At 48.3% G+C, this 20,514-nt stretch overlaps 1 protein-coding gene across 4 annotated transcripts in view; it reads left to right on the forward strand.

Moving 5' to 3' along the window:
• Nucleotides 1–20,514, forward strand: part of RPH3AL (rabphilin 3A-like (without C2 domains)) — a 138,049-nt gene that overhangs the window by 30,027 nt on the left and 87,508 nt on the right. For 2 of the 4 annotated variants that reach the window (XM_018064379.1, XM_018064378.1), the window contains exon 2: nt 19,656–19,767. In XM_018064379.1, coding sequence (XP_017919868.1) covers nt 19,691–19,767 — 77 coding nt within the window. In that variant the 5' untranslated portion in view covers nt 19,656–19,690. Of the gene's footprint in view, nt 1–10,355; nt 10,561–19,655; nt 19,768–20,514 lie in introns of those variants that run through there. The other 2 variants (XM_018064377.1, XM_018064380.1) reach the window with 2 other exon arrangements.

Genomic DNA, 20,514 nt, shown 5'->3' on the forward strand with positions numbered 1-20,514 from the left:
CCAGGCCCTCGGCAGTAAAAGCGCTGAGTCCTAACCCCTGGGCCACCGGGAAGTCCCCAAGTGCCATAGTTTCAAGCAATAGAAGCCATACAAACTGCCTGACACAGAGAAGGCCACAGGTGTGAAATTCTAGATTATGTCTTCTCTTCCTTTTGCGGAGTCATCCTTTGTCTCAGAAATAAGAAAGACCTTGGCAGACATCTAACCCCTTCCTCCATAACTCCTGCTCCCTCCAGCCCACACCTCATATGGGGAAGTGGGGGCCCCCACAGTCACCCCTTGAGTCCCTTCTCACCTGCCCCGGTGGGCTTTGGGCTGGGAGGGGGTGTGGGCAGCATCCCCTGAGGCCGCAGCGTGTCACATGTCCCTTGGCATGTATGATTCTGAATAACAGATACCTTTAAACAAGCTCATTTTTATTTTATTTATCTGGCCGCACAGGATGTGGGATCCTAGTTCCCTGACCAGGAATTGAACCCATGTCCCCTACATTGGAAGCACATATTTTTTAATCACTGGACCACCAGGGAAGTCCTGAACTTGTTGTTTTATAATTGTGAAACAAATTAAAGCTTTTTATTTTGAGATTATTTAGGTTTCCATAAATGTCGAAAGAATGGTTCACAGAGTTCCTGCCTACCCCTCACCCTGCTTGCCTTGTTAATATCTCATATAACAATGTAACTGCTCCTAAGTTTGTTTTTTTAAATATTTTTTTATATATTTGCTGTACTGGGTCTTAGCTGTAACATGTGGAATCTAGTTCCCTGACCAGGGATCAAACCCAGGCCCCCTGCATTGGGAGCATGGAGTCTTAGCCACTGGACCACCTGGGAAGTCCTCTGTTTTTCCTTATCATTTATGACCTTCACATTTCAGAAGAGTTCTGGTCAGTTGTTATGTAGAGCATCTCTCCATGAGTGACTGAACTGAACTGATATTTTCTCATGTTTACATTGCAGTTATGTGTTTTGGGCAGGAATACCACCAAAATGATGATGTATCTTTCTCAGTACATGGTATCAGGAGGGCCTTGATGTCCCTATGTCTTATCACATATTAGTCTTGATGACTTGGATAAGGTAGTATCTGCAAGGTGTCTCTCCTGTAAAGTTGCTATTTTTTTAACTTTGTAATTTTAGTATCCGTCCATGAATCTGGCCTGCAACAGTTATTACTGGGGTGCTTTAATGCTGATTCTTCTGTTTCTTTCATTCCCTCTGTACCAGGCAGACCACACATATATTTCAGGTTCAGTTCCAGACCACCGGGATAGAGCAAATGTCAAAGGGAGTCACACATTTTTTGGTTTCCCAGTGCTTATAAAAGTTATGTTCACATAATACTATAGCTATAAAGTGTGCAATAGCATTGTGTCTAAGAAACAATGTAACAACCTGAGTAAAGTCAAGCCACTCAGTTGTGTCCGACTCTTTGTGACCCCATGGACTGTAGCCCACCAGGCTCCTGTGTCCGTGGAATTCTCCAGGCAAGAATACTGGAGTGTGTTGCCATTCTATTCCCCAGGGGATCTTCCTAACCCAGGGAATGAACCCAGGTCTCCTGCATTGCAGGCAGATTCTTTACTGTCTGAGCTACTAGGGAAGCCCATGACAACATACATGTCTTAAATACTCTATTGCTGAAAGATGCAAACTGTCATCTGAGCCTTCAGTAAGTTGTAATCTTTTTGCAAAAATAACATCAAAGATCACTGATTGTAGACCAGGTAGCAATGATAAAAGTAATGAACATTTTGAAATACTGCAAGAATCACCAAAATGTAACACAGTCTCAAAAAGTGAGCAGATGCTGTTAGAAAAATGACCCCAGTAGAAAATGACCTCAGTGCAAGTTTGCCACAAACCTTCAGTTTGCTAAAAAACACTATTATCTGCAAAGCACAATTAAATGTGGTATGCCTGTATTTATTAACCGGTACCAGAAGGCAGTGGCACCCCACTCCAGTACTCTTGCCTGGAAAATCCCATGGATGGAGGAGCCTGGTGGGCTGCAGTCCATGGGGTCGCGAAGAGTTGGACATGAATGAGCGACTTCACTTTCACTTTTCACTCTCATGCATTGGAGAAGGAAATGGCAACCCACTCCAGTGTTCTTGCCTGGAGAATCCCAGGGATGGGGGAGCCTGGTGGGCTGCCGTCTCTGGGGTTGCACAGAGTCGGACACGACTGAAGCGACTCAGCAGCAGCAGCAGCAGTAGTAGCAGCCCTTCTGTAAGAGAGAATTGTCCACCTCCCCTATTAATTTGTTTCTTCAATTTTTATATCATATTTATTTTATGGGTTATAATCCAGTACTGTTGTTATTTTCGTTGTTGGAAAAAGTGTTCCAGCTTTTGGGACTTCCCTGGCAGTCCAGTGGTTAAGACTTGGCCTTCTGATTCAGAGGGTGTGGGTTCAGTCCCTGGTTGGGAGCTAAGATCCCACATGCCTCTGGCCAAAAAACAAATCATGAAACAGAAGCAATATTGTAACAAATTTAATAAAGACTTTAAAAACGGTCCACAGTAAAAAAAAAAAAACCTTTAAAAAAACAAAAACAGTTCCAACTCTAGCTGTTGAGAGTTCATTATGGAAGTTTTACTGTGAAAGTTTTCAACCCTTACAGAAAAGCTGGACAAACAGGACAAAGAAACCTCTCCACTTAGATTCAGTCATTCTTAGCATTTGACCGTGTTTGCTTCCTCTCTCTTTCTCTTCCCTGCCCCTCTCCCACAGTGTTTTCACAAATGCACCATCTGTTGTTTTCATATTGAGGTTAATTTGTAGTTAATCTGTCCCCAGGCCATCAGGGGGTGACGGTAAAATGTAAGTGGCCAGTTCGTTGTCCCCTGGAGACTGTGTACCTGGTTGCCCTGTCCAGACCCCCCAGTTTGTGCTTCGCTGTGCTCCATGCTTTGTTTTATAGCAGCTCTATTGAGATGTAATTCATATACCATAGAGGTCACCCATAAAAAGTATACAACTCTGTGGGGTTTGGTATATTCACGGATATAAGCAGCCGTCACCACAGCCAGTTTTAGAACATTTCCATCTCCCCAAAGAGAGAGATGGGAATCTCATATCCTTTAGCTATTACCTGTCTTCCTCCCCCATAAGCTCTAGGCAGCTATTATTATTATTTTGGCTGTGCCACACAGCACGTGAGATCTTAGTTCCCCAACCAGGGATCGAACCCACGCCCCCTGCAGTGGAAGTGCAGAGTCTTAACCGCTGGACCACTGAGGAAACACCAGCCCTAGACAACCACTAAATCTATTTAGAGACTCTATAGATGGGTCTATTCTGGACATTTCACATAAAAGCAGTCCTATGCTATGCTGTCTTTTGTGGCCTGGCTTCTTTTAACACGATGTTTTCAAGGCTTATCCATGTTGTTGCATGAATCAGCACTTTGTTCTTTTTTATGGCCAGAAAGTTATGACCAACCTAGACAGCATTTTAAAAAGCAGAGATATTACTTTGCCAACAAAGGTCCGTCTAGTCAAGGCTATGGTTTTTCCAGTGGTCATGTATGGATGTGAGAGTTGGACTGTGAAGAAAGCTGAGCCCCAAAGAATTGATGCTTTTGAACTGTGGTGTTGGAGAAGACTCTTGAGAGTACCTTGGACTGCAAGGAGATCCAACCAGTCCATTCTGAAGGAGATCAGCCCTGGGATTTCTTTGGAGGGAATGACGCTGAGGCTGAAACTCCAATACTTTGGCCACCTCATGCGAAGAGTTGACTCATTGGAAAAGACCCTGATGCTGGGAGGGATTGGGGGCAGGAGAAGGGGACGACAGAGGATGAGATGGCTGGATGGCATCATCACCGACTCGATGCACATGAGTTTGGGTGAACTCTGGGAGTTGGTGATGGACAGGGAGGCCTGGCGTGCTGCGATTCATGGGGTTGCAAAGAGTCGGACACGACTGAGTGACTGAACTGAATAGTCCACTGTTGGTTACACCACCTATCATTTACCAGTTGATGGACATTTGGGTGGTTTCTACCTGTTAGCTGATGTGGATAGATCTTCTCTGAAGAAGATCTACTGTTTTTGCTTCGAAATGTATTTTCAGTTCTTTTGGATTAGGATTGTAATTCTATATTTATTTTTTTTGAGGAACTACTGAACTGTTTTCCACTATTGTGGCACCATTTTACATTTGTGCCAGCAGTGAATGAGGGTTCCCATTTCTCTGCATCCTTGCTAACACACATTAATTTCTGTCCTTAAAATGATAGCCATCCTAATGGGCGTGAAGAGGCACCTCACTGTGGTTTGGGCTTGCCTGTCTCTGATGGCTGGTAACGTGGAGTGTCTTTCCATGGGCTTTTAGGCGTGTGCACTTCTCCTTTCGAGAAATGTCTGTTCAAATCCTTTGTCGCTGCTGTTCAGTCACTAAGTCGTGTTCGACACTTTGCAACCCCGTGGACAGAGCCAGCCAGGCTCCTTCATCCATGGTGTTTCCCAGGCAAGAGTACTGGAGAGGGTTGCCATGTCCTTCTCCAGGGGATCTCCCTGGACCAGGGAGCAAATCCATATCTCCAGCATTGGCAGGCAGATTCCTTACTGTTGAGCCACCAGGGAGGCCCCATTTAAGTCTTTTACCCATTTATTAGTTGAGTTGTCTTTTTGTTGTTGAGTCGGAGGTGGTCTTATCTGTTCTGGATACTAGACCCTTATCAGATATGTGATATGCAAATATCTTTTTCCATTCTGTGACTTACCTTTTCACCTTCTTTTTTAACATTTTATGAATCATTTATGTATATATTTCACTGTAAATGGACATTTGCAACCATTTCGTGTTTGCGTGCAGTAAGACAATTTAACAATAAATGTACCTATCTTTTGTTGTACAAGTGAACCCATTTTTGAGGGAGAAGATAGTTCCAAGACCAGGGTGGGAGCTTTTTTAGCATCCTTGCCTTCCAAAATTACATTGTCACATGTTCAGCTTTAAAGATTTGCACCTATAAGAATAAGATGGCTTGTGCTTGTGGGCCTGGGTCGCAAGGTACAGGCATTGAAGCCACCCATTTTATTCAAAATCTTGAAAGGCAGTGTTTATTAATAGACATTTTTTCTTTTTCTCTCAAACATCCAAGGTAGACCTGAGCCATAAAAATCAGGGAGGTTATACATGGAAAGCAATAGTAATTCTGCTGTTTATGAAATTTAATAAAAGGTTTATATGGTAAGCATTTGTTCTTTTAATATTTTTTCTATAAATATACCATGAAAATATTGCATTTGGGATTAGGGTTAGTTCTTTGGTGCACAGAGTGTTTTAATGTCAGTAACATCCCCTTTATTTATTTATTTTCTTTTGTTGGTTATGCTTTTGGTATGAAGTGATATCTCATTGTGGTTTGGGTTTGCATTCTTTTATATTTATTTATCTGTCCTGGGTCTTAGCTGTAGCACACAGGATCTTCAGTCTTTGTTGTGATATGTGGGATACCTAGTGTGGATGTCGGATCTAGTTCCCTGGTCAGGGATCAAACCCAGGCCCTCTGTATTGTGAGTGTGGAGTCTTAGCCCTTGAACCACCACAGAGGTCCCTGGATTTACATTCTAATATCTAAGAAACCACTGCCAAATCTAAGGTCGCGAAGTTTTGCCCGTCTGTTATCTTCTCAGTGCTTTAAAACTTTTAGCTCTTACATTTAGGTCTTTGATGCATTTAGAGTAACATTTTTAAATGGTATGAGGTAATGGTCCACCTTCATTCTTTTGCATGTGACTGTTCCGTTGTCATCGCAGTTTACTGAAAAGACTCTTCTGCCCCCACTGAGTGGTCTTGTACACTCCTGTCAAACAATCAGCTGATCACAGATGTATGGGTTTATTTGTGGACTCTCGGTTCTATTCTGGCACACGTGCTTCGAGTGTCATCTGGGCACAAGGTCTGTCCTGCTCTCGGGGAGTGTTTTGTACAGTAGGAGAGGTCAGAAGCTTTCACAAGCCACCAGAAACTGGGAAGTGCTGGGAAGAGGTAAAAAATGTGGAGATGCCAAGGAGGGAATCAGTGCTTCAGGCTAGGGCAATAGATGTGGATTGGGGAGCAGCAGGGGGCTGTTTAGAGGAGGTCTGGGCTTAAGCGTCTAACAGGGTATGATGCCAAGTGTTTCTGTTTGTCTGGAGACAGACTTGGCAAGGTGGCATAGAGCCTATAGATGGCCTGGCACTCCCAAGTGGGGATAATAGGCTTGATTTGCAAATGTCTGAGGAGAGCCTGGCTTTTGCAGGGCCCCTCTGGTGGCAGGGTAGGCTGAGTCAGGTGGGTGAGCCAGGAGTCAGGGTAACCACTTAGGATCCTAGGATGACTGAGGTCTGGGTGAGCTCCTGGGTCAGGCAATGGAATTGGTAGAGAACAAGGGGTCCTGTCTGAGACCTGTGGCTTCATGTCACTCTGCCCTGTGGGTATAGGCGGGGCATACCAGCCCTGGAGACCCTGCTGCCCATTTCCTGGGCCTCACACCTCTAGTCCCAGCTGCTGGCTGCCTGCTCCAGGAAATTCACACCAGCCTGCCTCCTCTGCAGTACCTGCAGCTCTGCTCCAGGTAACCCCGAGCTTTCTCCTGTTTGGCCAATTCCTACAGGTCTCAATTTCCATGAACTCCTAGCACACTCCTAAGGGCTGAGAGCACAGAAGAGGCTTGGAGAGTGTGCCCTGCCTTAGGTGCCACATGCTGCAGCTGGGACTCCTTGGGGACAGAGAGGGTGACAAAGTGCCAGGGGCCAGCTGCATGGCCTTGAGCGAGTGGCTGCACCTTTCAATCATCAGTCAAACCTCTTCTCTGAAAGTGGATGATGATATGCCATCCCTTTGGGACTGTGATGAGTTTCACTTGGCCAGCCTGTGGCCAGCACCTGGCAAGTGGGTAGCGCCCTGTGCAGTCCTATGCTTTCCCTCCCAGTTTGGTAGCTCAGGGCCAGACTGAACACGAGCAGGGACATTTTGACTTGTGGGCTCCTCATTAAAACCTCCAAAACTACTGGCAAAATGTCGGCGCTTCTGTTTGGTCTTTTCCCTGCTCATCTTCTCTGAGCCTAGCCACCTGCTGGGGGTGGTCCCCTTTCTCACTCTCAGATGCCTACCCTCCGCCTTGCTTGAGTCTTCAGCAGTCATTGCCAGGGTCTTTCGTGATGGACACCCCCACTTCTTTGCAGTCTTAGCCTCCACCAGGGGAACTAAGGAGTGTGCAGAGAAATTAATAGCTGGCACCTGGGCAGTGCGTACTTTACCTTGGAGCTGGAACAGGGAACCAACTATTTGTGTTTCCATGAACAAGAGGGGACAGCTGGCTACAGATAGCAGCTGGGTCAGCAGGGGTTGCCTTGGCTGCTGGCTTTAAGCAAACAGCCAGGGCCAGGGTCCCTTCCCCACCTCTGGGAAAGAGGGCGGAAGAAGACTGAAGGACCTGGTGGAGCCCTGAGGAGAGTCGCCTGAGAGCCGGGGTCCTGGCAGGGCTGTCAGAGGCCGCTGCTCCTGGGACCTGAGTGCGCAGAGGACCACCCTGTCGGCACACCTGAGGCTGGGGTGAGAAGGGGTGGGCCTCTTCCTTCCAGAGGCATCTCTGCCTCATGGAGAGGTTTCTCTTGGGCTCTTCCAACAAGCACCTTTGGGTGTGAGCTGAAATCAGATTTCCTTTGCAGAAATTCTGTTTGCCTGAGATTTTCCACACAAATTGAATAGATGCAAGCAGGCTTGTTTTTCTGCATTACGAAACGAATAGCATTTACACTCCTCCCCATGCATCCCAAGCCAGGTGCCTGGTAACACCTGAGACAGACAACTTGGGCATTTTCTGAGCAGAATCCCCCGAGCCACAGACAGCTGCTTACCCTGAAGGCTTGATTTTATCCTGGTAACCTTTGAGCTAAGTTTCCATTTCATCTGCTGTTCTTTGCTTTTTGTGCCATTGATTTATTTTTTGACCATCTGGTGAATCCTATGGAATGTTTCTCAAAATAACGGCTCTCAGTGCACGAACAGTGTTACAGAAGAAGCCAATTGTATTGACATTATTATCAGAATATATATTTTTTTAACAAAACAAGGTTCTCATATAGTAACTTATGTGCTTCTTTTTTTGAATCATTAAGTAAACAGCCTTGTTGTTTAGTTACTAAGTCATGTCTGACTCTTTGCAACCCCATGGACTGTAGCCTGCCAGGCTCCTCTGTCCGTGGCATTTCCCAGGCAAGAATACTGGAGTGGGTTGCCACTCTTTTCTGCAAGTAAACAGCCTTGCCATAGGTCTAGTAACTATTGTAATTTTTAAAATCACCACGACATATGATATTTTTATTTGCTTTTATTAATTGCTAAATCTGTCAGGAGATGGCATGATTATCAGAAGAACTGGTAACAATATTTTTTTATTTGAAATAGCTTTCTTTTATTGAGAAAATTTCAACCAATAAGAAGCCAGTTTTCTTACCTCAAGTTAATTATTTTCTAATTCCAGTTATTAAATGTTAAAAAAATATTCATGTCAATTTCAGGATCATAAAAATTTAGCTTTTACATATTAGTCTATTGTCTCTAGTATAATGTACATCTGAATGTAATAACTATCCTAATTTTAAAGTAGTGATGAGCATGAGTAACACTGAGGTATCTGCAGGTCTGTACTGGGATATGAAAATATCTGTGATTTTGCTGATGACCAAGACCCTGGAACTTTCCATATGACTGTGGTGTGTTGCCTGTATTCATGATGAATAGGTCATTTCAGTTACAGGTTAATGAAAATACAGTTTATTCCCGTCCAAGTTCACTGGTCCCCTGTTAAGAACTCCCAAGACAAGCAGTGACCCAAGGAGATTGTTTTCCCAAATCCACTTTTCGCAGCAACCATGACAACCCCCGGGGCTTCCCAGGTGGCGCTAGTGGTAGAGAACCCACGTGCCAGTGCAGGAGACGTAAGAGACATGGTTCTACCCCTGGGTCGGGAAGATCCCCTGGAGGAGGACATAGCAACCCACTCCAGTATTCTTGCCTGGAGAATCCTATGGACAGAGGAGCCTGGCGGGCTATAGTCCATCGGTTCACAAACAGTCGGACGTGATGGAGGGAACTTAGCATGCACTCAGGCACACACATGATAACCCCCTGTCTTAGATGTATTAATAGATCCCTCTCCCAGTCCTGAGCACCCCAGGACCTCCAGGGTGGGGGGTAAAGGCTATTTTGAATATCTGTATATTCACAGGGTCCACTATCTCTGCTATCCCCACTCTCAAAGTAGGACTCTGGCCTTTCTCTTCCCTAAGTATCATGGGTTGAATAGTGTCCCCAGGGGTACATATTGAGGAACTTCCCTGGAGGTCCAGTGATTGAGAACTTGAGCTCCAATGCAGGGGGTACAGATCTGATCCCAAGTCAGGGAATTAGGATTCCACATGCTGCAGGGCAGCCAAGCCCTTGTGCTGCACCTACTGAGCCTGTGAACCCTGGACCCCATTTGCCGCAACTAGAGAGAGGCCTGTGTGCCGCAACCAAAACCCGATGCAGCCAAATGAATAAATAATTTTTTAAAAGGGGGTATGAAGAAGTCCTAATGCTCAGAACCTCAGAATGTGAATTAATTTGAAAATGGGGCATTGCTGATGTAATTAATTAAGGTCATATTGGAATCTCCTGTGGTCTTTTTCGGAGAAGGCGATCACACCCCACTCCAGTACTCTTGCCTGGAAAATCCCATGGACGGAGGAGCCAGGTAGGCTGCAGTCCATGGGGTTGCAGAGTCAGACATGACTGAGTGACTTCACTTTGACTTTTCACTTTCATGCCTTGGAGAAGGAAATGGCCCCACTCCAGTGTTCTTGCCTGGAGAGTCCCAGGGACGGGGGAGCCTGGTGGGCTGCCCACTATGGGGTCGCACAGGGTTGGACACGACTGAAGCGACTTAGCAGCAGCATGGTCTTTTTATTTTTTGGCCTTGCTACACGGCTTATGAGGTTTTAGTTCCCTGACCTAGGATTGAACCTGGGCACTTGGCAGTGAGAGTCCCAACCACAGGACTGTCAGGAAATTCCTGGTCTTAATTCAACATGAAATGCAGGGAGATGGGCACATGGAGACACAGAGAGAAGAATGCCACGTGAAGATGAAGACCGCGGTTGGAGTGATATAGCGACCAACCAAGGAGCACCCAGCGTCGCCAGCAAACGGCAGAGGCTACAGCAGATGCTTCATAGACAGAGTCTCCTCTGGGTCCTTCGGGGGGAGCTTGGCCCTGCTGACATCTTGGTTTTGGACTCCAGGCTCTAGGACTGTTGTAAGGCTCCCAACTCGTGGTACTTGGTTATAGCAGCCCTCAGAAGTAATTCCGCCTGGTCCCCTGGGGACCAGAGCACTGCTTTGGGCCCTGTGAGGCTTCCCTCCTTCCTGTGTATTCCAGGATGAGTCCTGCCCCAGGAGTCTGGTTGCCCTCGAGTCTCCTGCCATCAGCTCTGTGATCGTCTTCAGCTTGGACCTCCACCTGCTCTGTTTCAGGCGTCTTAGAAACAACAGAAGTGAGCTATGCCTCTGGGGACAGGTAGGCAGAGCCTGTGGCTGTTAAAATTGGAGGGCTGGTGGCTGAAGTGAGAGGAGCAAGGAGCAGGGCGTTTTGCATCTCATTTTGGTTGGAGGCTGCAAGTATCGTCTTAGCCTGGAAATGAGAAATCAGGGAGACAAAGAGACGGGCAGGGATTTGGGTCCACTGCAGTGGACGTTTGGGGTGAGGATTTACTTCCCTGGGGAGAAGACCCCTGCAGCAGTAAGTGGGGCCTTCTTGGGGGTATGGGGAGCTGCCCCCTGCTCACCCTGCAGTCGGCTGAGATGTGTCACGTGCCTGCTGCAGAGTCGGCACTCAGAGCTTGTTTGCTGAATGAATGAATGAGGGCAGTGAAGGCAGAAGCAGCGCTGCTTGTCTGTCTGAGGCCGACAGCGCGCTCAGTCTTGTGGCTCAAGGGGGATGTGGGGATGTGCCCTGGGGCATCTAGGCCCAGAGCACAGACAGGAAAGGTTGCAGGAATCTAAAGACCCCACCAGAAGTAAAGGACCCCCTCCACCCCATCCAGGACACAGAGTGGACTGAAATGCTGAGGGGAGGCAAATGGGGTCGATTCCAAATTCCCAGAGGATTGATATGGGGCTTCTGCAGGTTGCCAGTGTGCATAGGGAAGGTGGGTCACGGGACAAGTTCCAGAAACAAAGCTGAGCAGCCAGGACACATCCCAGTTCCCAGTGACAAGAGTGTGGGCCTCGTGGGAGAGATGAGGTGGCAGGTGATACTGGAAGGGTCATTTGGGCCAGTTCGTGGGTGGCCTTGGCGAAGCCTGGGTTTTTCTCTTGGGCAAAAGGGAGCCATTGAAGGTTTTAAGAGCAAGGGACTTGCATGGTCTGACCTATGCTTTAAGGATGACCTCTCTGACTGCAAGTGAAGGGGGCATAGTGAGCCCCTGGAGGTCCAAAGGCCAACTGAGAAGCTCCTGCCAGAGCCTGGGCAAAGACAGGGGAGAATCAATGAATGGGTGGGGTGGGAGCAAAGTCACCCAAGGAAGCAGAGCTGGTGGGGTGCCCGATGACAGGGTGAATCCTGGGGACCTTTGTCAGGCAGTAGCTTCCCCGGGGCTCCTCATCTCCTGCGTCCTCTCCACCCTTGCCTCGTGCATAATCAGCCCACAGAGAGCTTCCCTCCGGTTTCAGACAGGGCTTTGAGGCTCCCTGTCTGCGTCTTTCATCCTCCGAGTGCGGTGTGACAGGTGGAGGAAATGTTGATGTCTCAGCTCACCTTATCTTGCTTCTATTATCATGTTTCCCGTATCATAGTAACAGAGCAGATGTCAGGGCCTGTTGCTAAGGGTTCCCTGGAATATTAATACCTGGGTGTAGAACTGCAGGCTCTTAGGCAGTGTCTTTGGTGCCTCGGGAAGCAGCGGCTGGGTGGCAAGTATTCTTTTATATTCATCCCTGCTTTTCTTTCCCCTTCTCAAGCCCTCATCTCCTCCCCCGACCCCCTGATCCAGGCCCAGCTAGTTGTCTACATGGCAGACTCAGCAGCAGCCATGAATAGGCAGCCACCCTCCCCTCCCGCACCCAGGGCAGGCATGACTGAAGGATCACGACAGGAGGCTGAACACGGGCTCGGACCCTTCCTCTGGCAGCTGTCCAGGCATCAGCTCAGATTTGGCCTTGGGGTGACCCCCTCCCCCTCTTCCAGCCCTGCACAGGCTACCTGAGAAGGTTCCGGGCCCTCCCCCAGCCCCACTCTGGCACATGGGAGAGGGCAGAATGGGTTTTATTTGCTTCTTATGCCCCCTGTCTTGCCTCTCTCATCTGGCCCTTTGACCTTTCCGCTGCTCACAGTTTGCAAGTCCAACTCCAAACAGCTCTGGGAGGTTGGGCTCCTCGGGATATTGAGATCAGGGTTGGGATTTTGTTTACCAAATGCCATTTGTGTCAGTTATCAATTGCCATGGTAATGCTACATAACATCCATCCCCTAACTGAATAGTTTACTACTTTAAAAATATTTATGTATTTGGCTGCACGAAGTCTTAGCTGCAGCACTTGGGAGCTTCGATCTGCATTGTGGCATTCAAGATCCTTAACTGCGGCATGTAGGATCAAGGCTTCCCTGACCAGAGATCGAACTCGGGCCACCTGCATCGGGAGCACAGTGTCTTAGCCACTGGACCATCAGGGAAATTCCTACATTTCTTTATTGCTTCCGAGTCTATGGGTTGTCTGCTGCTCTTGGCTGGGCCTCATGTCTCCTTTCTCGTGGTTCAGCTACCCCCAGAAGTCCCCTGCATCTGTGTGGAAAGATGCACTTCTGTTCTCTCTCAGTGGCTGTTTGGACCCGGCATCCTGCCCTTGCTGGTGACTTGTGTTTGCCTTTATACGTGGTGCCCCTGCCTAGACCCTGCGGCTCGTTTCCTGACCCTTCCTCTCTCTTTCCCATTCTTTTCCCCATATCATGTCTGTTTCTTCCACGAGATCAGACCCTACAGCTCCATGAAAGCTTATCCAGCCTGGGGCAGCAGACAGGGCTCAGTTGTATTAGCGAAAGTTTCCCTGAAATAAACCAAGGAGGCAGAAACGGCAGGGTCTGAAGGCGGGAGAGAGCGCCATGCCAGGAGAAGCCGTGAGGAGCCATTCTGTAATTTCTTGTTTCTGTGGCCCCTGGGTGGGGTGGAGCCCCAGTGGGCGTGTGTGATGCTTCCCGAGGGGCAGGTGGTTTTGCCCTCTGGTGTCTTTTTCAGAATCTCAGAGACAGCTGCAGGCTAGAAAGGTTTTCAGCGCTGTGTTAAAGAGGTTGTAAGATTTGGAAGGCTGGGTCAACGGGCAGCGTTTTCCTGGGTTAGTAATGATGTGGGCTGCTCTCTGGAGTTACAGGCATGCGTTTTCATTTCATCCTCTCTGTGTGCCTGTGTGGAGGCGGAGACCCTGGCTCTTTGTAGAAGGAACCCGGCTAGCGAGTTGTGACTGGACCACAGGTCACCCAGGCTCCCAGGCTGGTGCTGCTTCACCAGATTCTAAGCCCGCAAAGTCCATTAAGAGGGAGAAGCCGCCTTTTAAGTGACCCTGAATGCTTGCAGAGAAGAGGTTTTTGTTTTTAGTGATTGTACTATACACATTATTCTTTTTTCAGTTTTTTTTTTGATGTGGACCATTTTCAAAGTCTATATTGAACTTGCTACAATATTGCTTTCTCTCCATGATTTTTGGTCCTTTGGCCATGAGACCTGCAGGATCCCATCTCCTCAACCAGGGATCGAACCCCCAAATCGGAAGTTGAAATCTCAACCACTGGAGCCCCAGGGAAGTCCCTGTACACGTAATTAAAAGCAGTTTATTAGAGATTTACAGATTCTTCCATCTCTGAGTTCTGAGCTTGAAAAGACCACCGGGACACGACTGCTTGCAGCAGAATTTTTGTGTGTGAATGACTCTGGTGATGTGCTTTGGTGATACATTAAAAAAAAAGTACACATCTTTTCCCCTTGGGGAATTTATCCTAAGAAAATAATCAGAAACGGGCTCAAAGATTTATCTCCCAGGATATCCATTTAGGGCTGAATACAATAGGACAGGGCTGGGAACAATCCATGTGCCTCCCCCAACAGGAAAATGGGAAAAATAAATCCAGAATACTAAGTTGCCATGAAGAATCATGTTTCTGAGGACTTTTAATAATGTGAGAAAGCACAGTGTGATAAGAAAGCAAACAGCATAGGTAGAAGAACCCAATTTTATTTAAAAATCTGTGCACAACTGTCCAGGAAGACATGGGATGATCTTACATGAAGACGGGAAGTCTTCATCTAAGGGTGGGTGATGAGTGTGTTTAGGGTGCATATCCTACAGTGCCCAGGAGAGGCCACGGGAGCTTGCAGTTTTTAAAAATTAATTTATTTTTGGCTATGCTGGGTTTTCATTGCAATGCATGTCCTCCCACCTTCCTCCTCCACCTCCTCCTCCTTGGGGCCCCTGCTGGAAGGGCAGCGAGCCCAGGAGTGTATTGGATGATGGCAAACACACAGCTTGGCAGAAGAGCCCCGGGTCAAGGGGGTGCAGAAAGCCGGGGGACATGGGCCGGCTGGTGGGCAGGGAGCTGGCAGCAGGCTCAGGATGCTTAGATTCGGAGAACCGAAGCTGACTCTGTTGGCAGTTTCCTAAGCTGTGTTTCCACGCACTGCCTTCCTCTCCCACCACCTGTGCTGAGATTGTTCCACGTGGGCCAGGGACAGCTGTGCCTTCCAAGGTGCCAGCCACAGCCCAGGGCGGACCCTGCAGTCCCTGAACAGGGCCTCAGCTCCCAGTCGGAGCCACTGCTGTGGTCATGCTCAGCCACAAATTTACCACCGGCCGGTGCCCACGGCCCCAGGCTCTGGGAGGGACATCCCGCATCTCCCTGGATCTCTCTGTGGTGTTTGGCTCAGTGGGCTCCTCTTCCTCAAAGCTCCAGGAGCAGGAAGGGTGGGGGACCCAGAACGCCTCTTCCTTCCTGCCCTAGGAACCAGGCTGGGGTGGGGGCCCAGATCCTCCCACCAGATTGAAGCAGTGACCAATCTCCCTCCCAGGACCCTTCTTCAGTCCCTACCTGCTCCTTGGCAGGTGAGAATGCACTGGACCACCCAGAGTGGTCCCTCCAGCCTGTCGGTCTCTGCTCCCCCTGGGGAAAAGATGGGGAAACTGAGACCTGGGGAGAAATAACTGATTGTTCCTAGTCTTGCAGTAAGTTTGCATAAAAGTCAGACTTTCTCAGGTCTTTTCTCTCCAAGTTGGATCATCCTCACTGCCACCAAACCCTTCCCTTTATACTTACTGCACAAGGTGACTTGAGGCAGAGAAGGTATATTAATTAAGGGTTAGCAGACCCACATGGGTGTGACCTTTTCTCAGTCTCTCAGCCTGGTTCTTTTCTCTTCTGCCAAACAGAAAAAATAATGATTAGATCGAGAAAGAATAAAACAGTAGCCTGTGGGTGGTTGCAGAGTTATTTGGACTCAAGTTAAAAAAAAAAGAAAAGAAAAGGAATTAGATGTCAGATGGGTCAGTTGTTGTTCAGTCGCTCAGTCGTGTCCAACTCTCTGCAGCCCCATTGACTGCAGCAGGCCAGACCTCCCTGTCCTTCTCCATCTCTCGGAGCTGCTCAAACTCACATCCATCAAGTCAGTGATGCCATCCAACCATCTCATCCTCTGTCATACCCTTCTCCTCCTGCCTTCAATCTTTCCCAGCATCACGGTCTTTTCTAAAGAGTCAGCTCTTCCCATCAGGTGGCAAAGTATTGGAGTTTTCGCTTCAGCATCAGTCCTTTCAATGAATATTCAGGACTGATTGCCTTTAGGATTGACTGGTTTGAATTCCTTGTAGTCCAAGGGACTCTCAAGAGTCTTCTCCAACACCACAGTTCAAAAGCATCAATTCTTCGGCACTTAGCCTTCTTTATGGTCCAGCTCTCACATCTGTACGTGACTACTGGAAAAGCCATAGCTTTGACTAGACGGACATTTGTCGGCAGAGTAACGTCTCTGCTTTTTAGTATGCTGTCTAGGTTGGTCATAGCTTTTCTTTGGACAGAGAGATGTTAGTTTGGGGGTTCTCTTGCCAGTGATCCTCAAACTCTAGAGCCCTAGGAAATGACCCAAAAGGGACAAAAGAGATTTATTCCCTAGAGGCTTATTTGGAGGTGATGTGTTTGGGGCTGTGAGGAGCTGCTGTCTCTTGGAAGTCCTCACCTGTCCCGCCATAAAGAAGGTGGCATTTCAAGCATGAGAACACAGGATCCCTTTTTTCTTCCCGCCTCCTCCCCGCTCCTCAGCTCCACTCCCTTTTGATTCAGAAGCATCTGCAGAAGATGGAATAATTCCCACCTTGACGTTCTCTGACTTGTTCCTCCCTCTGGGATCACCACTGGTGCGTCCCTGCTTTCGTGGGGTTGCCTGGCAGAGCAGAGGGGCCACCTCCACACTGTGTACCTAGCAGCAGCAGTGGGCAGGAAGTCTCGGAGCCGGAGGTCTAGTCCTGAAAGCAGTGGCCTGGGACGTGTGGTGCCCCCTGCAGGCCTTGGCAAGAATGGCAGTGCCTGTGAGGTGATAGTAATGTAGTCGTTCAGTCCGGTCTGAACTGCAGCCCACCAGGCTCCCCTGTCCATGGGATTCTCCAGGCACGAATACTGGAGTGGGTAGCCATTCCCTTCTCCAGGGGATCTTCCTGACCCAGGGATCAAACCCGGGTAGCCTGCATTGTAGGCAGAATCTGTGAGGAAATGGACTGCCAGTTAGCCCCAGGCTCAGCCTGTCCCGATCAGGGAGATCCCATCACTTCCATTTCTCGATGCTCCCAGAATATTTTTAAAGAACAATAATAAGGAAACAGGGCTACTGAGTTACAGTATGTTTTCTAATGTTTGCTTGGAACAGAATAAGGCGTTTCACACCCATGCAGCCGTGTGACTGCACTTTTCACAAGATAACAGAACTTTAAAACAACAGCAACAAAACAAACCATAGCTAGAAGTGGGGCTGGTTTAAAGTTGCTTGATGAGCATGTCGTTTCTGACCCCACGGGTGTTTTCCTGGACTGGATGTGAGCCTCATTTGGGAGAAGGTCAAGACTTTAAATGGGAGGTGGTACCAACAACCCTCCCAGCATTGGATCCGGCCTGAGGTCTCCCCAGGGAGCTCCCTGAACAGCTCTTCGGGGTCTCTCTCTCAAGGCGGCTGGCAATGGGGAGTGGGTGCCTGGGTCACCTGGGATAGAGAGACCGCTGGGGTCAAGGTCGTGGGCTTGGTCCCTGTGGGGGTCAGTTAACAGCAATCTACATGCCGCCCCCTGCTGGTCATCACAGAAATGGGTGACATTGGTCTAGAACAACAGCTCTCAAACCACAGTCCAGTGATTTCTGCGGGGGTCCCAGTGCCTTTCAGGGGGTCCCCAAGGTCAAAAATATTTCCTTCTTCATCATCATCACAGTATACTTGGTCAAATTCTCTCAGATATACAGATGAAAAGTTCATTGACCTGTGATCCAAATGCCACATTGGAACTAATCTTTAAAGATAACTGTCATCTGTTGAGTTTGGGTGCAGAATGAAAGAAGAATGTCCGCAATTATCTAGGAAGGCTAGTAAAACACTCCACCCTGTTCCAACTATAGGACATATCCGTGAGAGTCTGGATGTCCTTCATGTGCTTTAACAAAACTACGTACCACGAAACATTGATTGAAATCTCAGACATCAAACTGTGTGTTGTTAAGCCAAACATTACATAGATTTGTTAAAATGCAAAACAATCCCGTTATGCTCACTAAATGCTTTTGTTTTGAAAATACAGCTTTTATATATGTGAGCATCTCGTGGGTTTATGATTTTTAGATGACTTAACAATTTAAATTTTTTCAGTGTTCATTTCTAATCTGGTAAATAGCAGTAGATATAGCCCATACCATTTGGAGTTCTCAAGAATTTTTTTTATCAGTTTAGTGAGATGTAGTTCACATACCATAAATTTCTGACATTCAAAGTGTACAAGATAGTGGTTTTAGTGAATTCACATATCTGTGCAAGCATCCTGCATGCATGCTAAGTCACTTCAGTTGTGTCCGACTCTTTGTGACCCCATGGACTGTAGCCCACCAGGCTCCTCTGTCCATGGGATTCTCCAGGCGAGTATACTGGAGTGGGTTGCCATGCCCTCCCTCCAGGGTATCTTCCTGACCCAGGGATGGAACCTGCATCTGTTAACCTCTCCTGCATTGGCAGGCAAGTTCTTAACCCCTTAGGCCAGCTGGGGAGCCCATACCACCATCACCGCTGTCTAATTCCAAAACACTTCCATCATCCGAAAAAGGACCCTGAGCCCATTAGCAGCCACTCCCATTCTTCCCTCCCCGCCACCCCCAGCCCCTGGCAACCACTAATCTGCCTTCTGTCTCTATGGGTTGGCCTGTTCTGGACATTTCACATAAACAGAACCATACAATATGTGGTCTTTTGTAACCGGCTTCTTTCACTTAGCATGTTTTCAAGGCTCATCCGTGTTCTCCTCCAGTCCATTTATGGCCAAACAATATCCCATTATGCAGATATACCACAGTTTATCCATTCATCAACTGATGGACATTCGAGTTGTTTCTACCTTTGGCATTTATGAATAGGGCTGCTGTGAATATTCGTGTAAAAGTTTGTGTATGGACATACGTTTTCAGTCCTCTTGGGTTTATACCTCAAAGCCCTTTCTGGGTCATATGGTAATAACTGTATGTTACACGTAAAGAACTGCCGGACTGATTTTCAAGAGTGTAAAGGAGTCCTGTGTTTGAGAACCACTGGTCTGGAGGGAATGAGACCAGGGGAGTGTGGCTAACTCTGTACCGCCCCTCATCTTTGCCCTAGAATTAGGATTCCCTCAAACTCAGCTTTCTCTCTCTTTCCCTCTTTACTATCTCCCCAACACATATCCTTTCTAAAAAATTATTTATTTATTTGGCTGAGCTGGGTCTTAGGTGGGACACGTGGGATCTTCAGTCTTCCTTTTGGCGTGTGAGATCTTTAGTGGAGGCATGTAGGGCCAGGGATCGAACCCAGGCCCCCTGCATTGGGAGCACAGAGTTTTAGCCCCTGAACCACCAGGGAAGTCCCGTCACAACACATATCCTTGGTGATAAGGAGAAAGCCAGCTCAGTTCAACTGCACAAGTGAAACTACCAGCAAGCTCTGGAGCAGGGCCCCCTTCCTTCAGGATTTCCGAGGGGCCCATGTTCATTGTGGTCCCAGGGCAGTAAAGTGGGGTTGGTACCTGGAGGGTGCAGACGCCCTTGGGGCTTCCCTGCTGAGTTGAAAACTTCGCTTTGATGTCCTGTCGGTCAAGTCCAACCTTGTTGCTTAGCTGCATGAGCCGCCTAGCTACCCCTCCCAGAATCAGGAGTCTCTGAAAGAGGAACCTTGAGGAAATAGCACTTAGCTGGAGGGGTGATTCTGCTGATGAGAGTCCAAACGTCACTGGGGACGGCATGGGGCGGCAGCAGAGGGGGAAAGGTTGGCAGGACCGGTGTTTGGTGTCTGAGGGACCTCGTCTGCCACGCGCACCCCAGCCAATGACGTGCTCTTTCTTTTTCCCTCTTTCTTCTCTCAGATGTGACTCCCCAGCCTGGCTGGCCACTCCAAACCATGGCTGACACCATCTTCGGTAGTGGCTGTGATCAGTGGGTTTGCCCCAATGACCGGCAGCTCGCCCTGCGAGCCAAGTAAGTACTTCTCAGGCTTGGCCGGGCCCCTCCCCTCCCTCCTCTTCCAACTCCCCTCCTTTCTTTGACAAAATTCAATGCCAGGGCTTCACAAGGAGCAATTTGAAGACAGGTGCCCATCTTAGCGCAACAGTAAAGAATCTGCCTGCAGTGCAGGAGACCCAGGTTCGATCCCTGGGTCAGGAAGGTCCCCTGGAGAAGGAAATGGCAACCCACTCCAGTACTCTTGTCTGGGAAACCCTATGGACAGAGGAGCCTGGCGGGCTGCAGTCCAGGGAGTGCAAAGAGTCGGACACAACTGAACGACTAAACAACAAGCAAAAAATGCCTGTCTAATGCACACCACGCTCCTGGCCTTGAGCTGGGCACCTAACAGCCATTCACTCATTCCGTCATATGGAATGGATTCCCATGTCTCAGATGAGACGTGAGACTGAGGTCCTCACTGGTGTCACCCAGCTTGTGAGTGGCCGGTCTCCCCTAGGTCCATCTGACTCTCATGCCTGTGTTCTTTGGAACACAGTAGACTTCAGGGAGCCAGACCATTTCCTTTGCCCTCTCTGTGAAGAGTAGAAATCCCCTGTCACTGAGCTTCAGACCCTGCGTCCCAAGCAGTGGGGAGCCTTTGATCTCTGGATGCCCACTTCATAGTTGAGCGCCTGGCCCCAGCAGACAGGAAAGACCAAAGAAAGGCTTGTCAAATTTATGAAGAGCTGCCCTCTGGACTGGAGCACACAGCCAGCCTCG

The sequence above is a fragment of the Capra hircus genome, chromosome 19 (assembly GCF_001704415.2).
Source record: "Capra hircus breed San Clemente chromosome 19, ASM170441v1, whole genome shotgun sequence".
In the NCBI taxonomy this organism is placed as follows: Eukaryota; Metazoa; Chordata; class Mammalia; order Artiodactyla; family Bovidae; genus Capra; species Capra hircus.